Source organism: Strongylocentrotus purpuratus, unplaced genomic scaffold (genome assembly GCF_000002235.5).
Source record: "Strongylocentrotus purpuratus isolate Spur 01 unplaced genomic scaffold, Spur_5.0 spur5_scaffold_9, whole genome shotgun sequence".
Lineage (NCBI taxonomy): Eukaryota > Metazoa > Echinodermata > Echinoidea > Camarodonta > Strongylocentrotidae > Strongylocentrotus > Strongylocentrotus purpuratus.
This window is the reverse complement of record NW_022145615.1, coordinates 12,760,430-12,769,064: the sequence shown is the minus strand read 5'-3', so window position 1 is coordinate 12,769,064 and position 8,635 is coordinate 12,760,430. Positions and strand designations below refer to the sequence as shown.

The following is an 8,635-nucleotide window of genomic DNA, read 5'->3' as shown; positions in this document are numbered from 1 at the left end:
GGGGGGGGGGGGGGGGGGGGGGGGTAAGAGGTCACTTTTTCTTTTTTTTGTCCCAAAAAAATCGCAACGACTCAGCCGACCGCTGAATAAGCGGGGGGGGGGGGTAAGAGGAGACACGTTTTTTTTTTTTTGGTCTCGAAATTTGAAAAATTTGACATTTTGCTCGTTGGGGGGGAGTAAGGTCAGCTTTTTAGGTCAATTTTTTTTTTAGGTATAAAAAAAAAAAAAAAAAATTTAGGGGGGGTTTACACACAAAAAATTACCAAAGGGGGGGGGGTTTAAGTTTAACCCCCAAACCCCCCAAACCCCCCCCCCCACCCCCCCCCCCCCCCCCCCCCCCCCCCCCCCCCCCCCCCCCCCCCCCCCCCCCCCCCCTCTCCCCCCCCCCCCCCCCCCCCCCCCCCCCCCCTGTGTACGCGCCTGATTGCACCATAGAGATACGGATTGCACCCACTGAACTAGAATATAGGCCTATTCATTGGTTATTTTCAACAACAGAGGGCGACAAATGCTCATCATTCTTTCTTTTCGTGTCTCGTAATCGCAAACATGGTAGGGATGAAACAGAGTTGAAATTTAAATCCTTAAACATCCATGCCTAGAAATTACATTTTAAGAATTTGAAGTTACGCCACTATTCATTGTTATATTTAGATTGTATAATTAAGATTATGGGAGTGTATAAAAGGAAAAATATGAAGATGAAATTGCGATGATATGATGAAGCTCCGTAGATACATTTTCAGGTGCCTCAAAACACTACCCGGATTCGAGTACATCGGACCAACGATAATAACAAGTCGCCATTGGTTGGCAATTGTTCCGGACGCTGTCTGATAAAGAATACCATATGACTCTACTCGAAATTGATAAGACTATGTGTTCCAATTATACTTGGTCTTTTGTTATTTGTCATGTTCTTAAGAGTTTAGAGTAGACTCAAAAATTGGTGTGTGCCCAGAAATTGAGAAAATGTATTCATGGACATGGTGGGTCGTGTCGTCATGATTGTGTAGGCCTACCAGATATTTCACAGAATTATAATCCTATCAGTAGGGGCGCTAGTCCAAGGAATAACTATCATTCCCCACAAACTAGGATCGTCTTGTATACACGGACAGATGCGTCTGCGTAATAAGGATCTTCTGCATTTTCACTGACGAATCTGATTTCCGATCCACGTGTTGGCAATGTGAAAAAACAGGTTCCCTGATGATTTTCTTGCTTAATTTTACGTTGACTTTGTACTGAGACTTTCACGTTATGAGCGGTAAATCCTCGGGGAGACCGGCAACCCATAAAAGTAGACAATGAACTGGGGGGGTATTTTTATTACGCGGAATCCATTTTTTGCATCGCCAGCGCGCGGATCAGGAACCCAAAACCCGCAGAAACACGTTTGATAAAAATGCGGATGATCCTTTTTTGGGGACGCATTTTGTCCTCATAGACAAGGATAACGGCGTTCATGCGGATGATCCTCATTCTTGGACCAGCGCCCCTACTGCTCATTTGCCTTTGAAAAGTGTGCATCAAATAGCATGAACTCTAATAAATATTTTCCTTTATAGTACTGTGACCTGTCCAACATAACTCATAGAGTCTCGGTTGATTTATGAAAAAATTGAAGTATTGCTTTTATAAATAAGTTGTAAACTGCTTCAAAATAATGTTTGAAATTAACTGACCAGAGCAGATAACCAACATGTTGTACACCCGGATGTGAAAGGCAAGTTGGATAGTGTCATCCACACATCGATATTTGATTGATTATATTTTGTTTTACTTGTTTACAGGCAGAAGTTGAGGTAAAGAAGAAGCGTACCTTCAGGAAGTACACCTTCCGAGGTGTTGACCTTGATCAACTCTTGGACATGTCCAAGTAAGTAAAAAACACTTTTAAGGATTCATGTTTGGTGAGTGAAAGGTGCTATGGTTTAGAAAAAGTTTGACCTACCATCAAATTTGTTGTTACAGAAAAGGAAGTGATGGAGTTGTCACAGGACTGAAGAAGACAAGTATGTCAGAAGCAAGTGGAATTTTATAAAACATTGACATTGAAAACAAAATAGAATGTTTGGTATCATGGGATCTGAGGAGAATGGTTTCATTAGAATTGAATAGTTGTGTAAACATAGACTAGGTTTTTACAAATGTTAGGAATATGATTTGGATTTTCTAAATTTAAAGGTCATATTTGTGGAGATTAAAGCCTCATTCAGATATGACATCGCAAATCCATTGCAGTATTTTTTTTTTGATAACGTCAACAGTCAAGTATAGTGCACTTAACATTTCTGAATCTTATAACAGAGCTCCATTACTATTAGCAACACCTTTGTTGCGCGCTGTCACCATTCATTTATATGTTTTTTTTTTTAAACTGCTGCACTTATGTTGCGACGGTTTACTGCCTCATTTCTGAATGAGCACTTGTTGAGTGTTGAGAAGTAGAAAAGAAGTGCATAAAGTCACAAACAAGCCAGTCAATGATGCTGATATCCTTCTGAATATGTCAAATGACAGATTTCTTTCCAGGTAAAGCAAGTGCGTACTTGTTGAGCTTGAAAAATCTACATGAACGTGAACAATAAACTTATCAACGCCAAAACACGGCCCAGAAATTATGACAGCTAAAAACTACCAACTTCTACCTTGGTACATTACCAAATTAAAGAGACGTAGAGATAATAGATTTACATGCCTTGCTCTGACTTGTTCATCCTTCTCAGTGAGGTCCTGAGCGAGCTGCTCCATAGCCGTGCCAGGAGACGATTCAAGCGTGGACTCAAGCGCAAGCCCCTGGCCCTCCTCAAGAAGCTCCGCAAGGCCAAGAAGGAGTGCCCAGCCCTAGAGAAGCCTGAGGTGGTCAAGACCCATTTGAGGAATGTCATCATCGTCCCCGAGATGGTAGGATGCATGGTCGGTGTCTACAACGGCAAGGTCTTCAACCAAGTGGAAATCAAGGTACTTTTTTTTCTTTTTCTCATTTGGGGAAGATTTTGTGTGAAATGAGTAATCGCCAGTCACACACAGACCGATTCCATACCAAATAAAAACTAACACGAGCCCCAATGGTCATGTATCAGTCAGTTTGGGATCGGTTTAACTATGCAATAAGTATGGAGTCAGTTTGTTGGTGTGACCTTTAATGTGGGGGTGTTGATGGTCAATCCTTTTCGGGGCGGTATTTGTTTATCATTCATAATTGATTGAAAAGGAGATTGGAGTGCATTATAGTTCCAGGGGAAAATACAATTGTCACCAAGTTACTCTGTTGAAATGTATTTTTTATGCACATTTTGAAAGTGTGGAAATTGCAAGTTAACAAGTTTGAAAATTACAAGTTAACAAGTTTGAATTGAAATTGAAGTTTTACTGAGAAGACTGGAAGAAGTAGAAAAGAAGTGCATAAACAAGCCAGCCAATGATGCTTATATCCTTCAGAGTATCAATAGATATACTGCTGATGATTTCCTCGTTTCTGAGGTTGGCCAGTAACAGATTTCTTTGCAGGTAATGAAGATTCATGTTACAAAATCTGTTTAGAGCCAGAAGGGCATTAACTATGTAAGATGATTTTAGAAATACAACTCAACCCCCTTTTAGCTCTTCACACTTGGAATATTCATCTAAATATTTGAAAGCCAAGCTGTATGTAGGCACGGAGTGAGGGAAAACCCATGTATTCTTGTGGTTAATTTTCTTGTTTCAATCTCCTCTTCTCTCCCTCTATCAATATTTTCTTTCTCCTCTTTTAGCCTGATATGATTGGTCACTACCTGGGAGAGTTCAGCATCACCTACAAGCCTGTGAAGCACGGTAGGCCCGGTATCGGAGCCACCCACTCCTCCAGATTCATCCCACTCAAGTAAACCATCAACCATCATCATCAACTCCTTCTAAAGCCCTCTACAAATCATCTGAAACCCATCCAAAATGTCATATGCGAGACATCAACAACAGAAAGACTCTCCTAGAAAGTTCTTGTTTGAGAACAAACTCTAATGGCATCCAGGGGCTAATTTGGTAGACCATATTTCACACATCCATCAGCGACTTTTTGTCTGCCACGTTTCAGTTTATCATGTTCAACCACGTCAATAAATCAATCTGCAGATATGTGTAGATACCACAAAATCTAAAGTTTTCATATTGAAGTGATTTTTGTTGAGATATGTCTTGGGTAATGTGAGAAGAGCGAGATGGTTGTAAGACATATGCCCTGGTAGTCCAGAAGACGGCCAATTTAATTTTGATCTCCACCACACAAACGCAATGCAACCTCTCCCTACTTACTGCCAGTACTAGCCAAAGATGGCGTGATCCTTAAATTAGGCGGGGCCATGATAGGGCTGGTGGGCGTATGAGTTCGTTGAAATGGCAACCATTGCTTTACGGTAATTTCTTACACTAACTAAACAAACGCAACACCCAACTTGAAACCCAACCTTAAAATCCAATTGCAATCCTAACCCTATCTGAAAGTACAAGTGTTTGTACAAAAATGATTGTGTTATGAAAAACGGGAAAGTGCGAGTGAGAGAGACTGAGCTGGGAGAATGAGAAAAGAGGAAAGGGCAGAATAGAGAAGAACTCTTATTGTGTGAAATAGATGAGTAGTGTTGCATCAAACTTCCATGATTGTGAGAAGAGTTGATAACAAAAATGTCTTTGTCTTTAGTATGATTATGTGAAAAAGAGTGCAAGAATTTGCTCAGTAGTGATACATGTGAGATGTACACATTTGATGATACATGTAGTACACTAGCTATTGTCCATCATGTGTACTACATCTACATTATTTTGGCAATGGCATGCAAGTGATTTTCGTAGCATTAAGCAAAACTATCGTATATTCGTTGTGCATGTATATGTAGGCGATATACTTGGCAGATTCTGACAATGACGTTGATAATCCCTCAAGATTTAATCTCCAAATTCCAAACTGAAGCAGACAAAATCTATTATGAATGGGTGCACTAGAATGGTAGAGAACAGAGATGTGCGGGGAAATGTTGCAATTCTTTGAGTTGGTAGAAGTTAATGTGATAGATTTGAGCAATGAATGTGTGTACTGAAAGCAGACTTTCGATAGCTCAATGCTTGCAAGTATGTAGTTATTACCACTCAAAAATCTTGTATTCCCCCAACTACCACCCCCCTTCTCTCTCTCTCTCTCTCTCTCTGCTTCTCCCATATGTTGTACCATGCTATCTCTTCCTCTTTCCCTCCCTCTCTCCCTGTGTCTCTCATCTCTCTGCCTGTCCCTTTCTGAATTCTGATATACTATGCTACCTCTTCCTCTCTCCCTGTGATTCTTATCACTCGTTTCTCTGCCTCTCCCTTCCCCTTTTCCCTCAATCTCTCAGTTATTCTCTCTTGATTTCTGTCTTTATGCCTTCTCTACCTTCTCAAACAGTGATCCTTCTACATATACATAAATCTTTTGCACCCTATAGCGAGGCTAACTGAATTATTTATACCCTTACCAAGCTTTGTAATTTCATGAGTACAGTATGTACAGAAAAATTGGTTTGTCTCGATTTATGTTTCTTGAGAATGAGACACATTAAAGCTTGTATACAAAAGTATTCAACAGAGGCCCTAATTCATTCTTTGAGATACGGAAAGAAAAAAAAAGAGCATCAAATTTACAAGGGGTATGAATAATTTAGTTGTTGACTGTATATAAGTTCAACGTTGCTTCTCCAATAAATCAAGTAGCTTATTTTTTGGGAAGTATCAACAGTTGTTTATTCCTCATTTGACCTCGGATGAAAAGATAGACTTGATAAACTCTTAAAGTCGTTTGGTTCATACATTTTAAATTGTTTTTTTCAAACTCAAATTCATCAACATTGCATACAATTTATGAGCAAGTGACTAAAATGTGAGCTAAGTGCTCCTTTAAAATAACAAAGTTTTCAGTCGCAAAACTGCAGCTCCATATCATGGTAACATTCTCAGTTCTTGCACCATTCTCCTTACTTAGCTTGAGCTTCAAACATATAAAAGTATAAAACCATACAAATAAAAGATCCAGACACTTGTATCAATTCACATTCAAATCAGATTTATTTGTACAAATAATATGTCTTTCTGAAAACACTGTAACCTTCTACACCTTTTCCCATTCAGTGATTCACAAAAAGAAATTGTGACTGGGATGACTGTCAGGTCTATCTTACAGTCATAAAGCTTTCTCAACCAGTCATAATGATAAAAACATGAATTTCTTTTAAACAATCCTTTGATCATCAATTTTCAGGTATACCCTTCTTATGTTGCAAAAGGTGCCTCAAACATTAGTGAAAATTCCTTTAAAGAATTCGATGACCAGATATTATGCAGTGTTTGGTTAGAGTAGACATGTTTATTCTTCAACATTTTCTCCTCGGGGGGAGGGGGGGGGGGGCTTCATAACTACAGACAGAAGTAATCTGTGATAATAAACTTGTTAGTTTCTTTCAAAGTGAGTGCAAGTTTTTTTCTTTGTTTTTCATAACAAATATTGAAGAGAATAATATATGTCAAATTCATCATTGACAGAACAAAAGGTTCATTCCATTGCAATGAAATAATATTTAAAAGAAAAGCTAACCTCAAAAGCATGTGAAACTTTGTCAGTTTTTCTAATATAGAGACCCATCGCCCAGGAGATCAATAAATGATTGGACCCTGCATAAATAGATCGACTAAGAGTACAAGGGGTGATTTTTTTTTTCTGGGAGACAATCTTTAAATTTCTATACAATAGAGATTGTGACATAATAGGAAAAAACAGTTGAAGGTTATAAAATTCTTTCAAATTGCAAGTAGAAGGAGGGCCTCTTTATTTCCTGTACCACATGGTGATATTCTGGGCTCTTTTGATTTTCTTTTGCAGTTGGAGGACACCATAGAGAAGAGCCTCTGCTGTAGGAGGACAACCTGTAGAATGATCACAGTAAAGAAAAAAAATTGGGATTAGGTTAGGGTGAATTAAGCTGTGCTTCCTCTGTGAGTATCGGAACTCGAGAGATGCACTTTGATAACTGCATGTACAATGAAGTCTCAATATTCTAATGCTTTAAATGAAAAGGGTGCAATGTGGTTTTCTTTATAATCGAAAATGTACAGGCACAAACAATCAATATCTATTAACTACTAATTCATCCCAAAAGATACATAATAATCTAATGGAGAGTGCCTGTGTAGCGCATAATAATTCTGTGCGCTTTAATGATACATATACAATGCTGATAGAATTAAATCAAATTATTCAAAGTCTTGCCATTGTTGTAGGGGGTATCAGCAATAAAATCAACTACATATCAGAAGTTTTGTCATAATCAACTTAAAGGGTTTTCTGTATAATATTTTACATGATAATGTCAACAGTGTAAAGTTGGAAACCATCTAATATATATTGTATATTTCTTATTGGTAACTATTTACTTTTAATCACATATCACTGCAGTTATAACCTGTCCCCTGTGCGGTCAGAATAAGCAGTGTATCTACCAGGCAGTACAGGGTGGAGCCCACTACATGCAGGCAGTCATCACCCTATAGCAACCTAGTTATGAGCTCTCATGAAGGCCCATCAGTACCCCTGCAGTATCATCATAACACATTTTAAAGCCCCACTGCACTACTTATAGCTACTTGCACCCTCCACATAGCAAACAACGCCTAATCGGTGCCTGTTGGTCCCCCATGATCCCCTTTTTCTTATAGTAATTGAGAGCTGGTTTGATGAGATAACCAGGGAGGTCTAATCACCCTGGTCAAACTAGTACAGACAGGCTTTAACAGCCTGGCTTGACCTCACTGTTCCAAATCGTTCCCCTATTGTTTTTGTGGAAAATGAATTGAAAATCATTACTGTAGGTCAGACATCCAACATTTTATGCCGATGACCTTCCCTAAAGATCTTATCATCTCGTTCGGACTGCTCTGCGAGTAATTTTTTAAAATTTTTTAATTTCAACCCTCAAAGATACTCCTTGTGAGCCAGTAAATGCACTCATTTGACATGACGTTGGTGGCAAGGGATAGAGGGAAAGTCCCCAGTGTTTGATTCACAAACAACAACAATTTTATTGTTTCGGGTGTGACCAGTTTTATCGTTTCATCTTAGCAATATATGCATATAGTCTATCGTTATCATTACCATGGCGGTCTTGACCAGGACCCCGTCTTAAAAACAGATGCGATTAATCGCAACATATTTGCATTTGATATCAATAGCAATTATGTACATAAGAGATAGGAGGCTGTAAACTTGTGATTTATTGGAGGACTTGCAAATGATTTGGATCAATCGCAACTCTTTATAAGACGGGGGCCCTGGTCTTTCGAATGGTGACATTAAAGGTACGTCCCTATACGTAAATAATCCTATCTTATTAAAAAAAACAATCACCCACACACAAACACTTCTATAAGTTCATGAGGTGTTCTTTGCATACCTGGAACGTAGATATCAACTGGTACGATTCTGTCACAGCCCCTGACAACGGCGTAAGAGTAATGGTAGTAGCCACCTCCATTTGCACAGCTGGAGGAAGAAAAAAGAAGGAAAATTATTCTCAAAGAAGAAAAACAGTTGGATGAAGAAGAACGTTGTAGAAATAAACAGAGAAGGGTC

The 8,635-nt window shown here is 39.0% G+C and overlaps 1 protein-coding gene across 1 annotated transcript; it reads left to right on the top strand.

The window, feature by feature from the left end:
• Positions 1-490: 490 nt before the first annotated feature.
• Positions 491-4,146, top strand: LOC115920692 (40S ribosomal protein S15-like). Its single transcript, XM_030977129.1, has 4 exons — positions 491-552; positions 1,797-1,882; positions 2,733-2,967; positions 3,762-4,146. Exons 1-4 carry the CDS (start codon positions 550-552, stop codon positions 3,873-3,875), a joined length of 438 nt encoding a protein of 145 aa, XP_030832989.1. The 5' UTR covers positions 491-549; the 3' UTR covers positions 3,876-4,146.
• The last annotated feature ends 4,489 nt before the right edge of the window (positions 4,147-8,635 follow it).

Bases quoted from the DNA above. Each gene is read 5' to 3' on its own strand.
- LOC115920692 (XM_030977129.1), top strand. The intron at 1,883-2,732 runs GTAAGTAAAAAA...CATCCTTCTCAG, and splicing joins CAACTCTTGGACATGTCCAA to TGAGGTCCTGAGCGAGCTGC. The intron at 2,968-3,761 runs GTACTTTTTTTT...CTCCTCTTTTAG, and splicing joins TCAACCAAGTGGAAATCAAG to CCTGATATGATTGGTCACTA.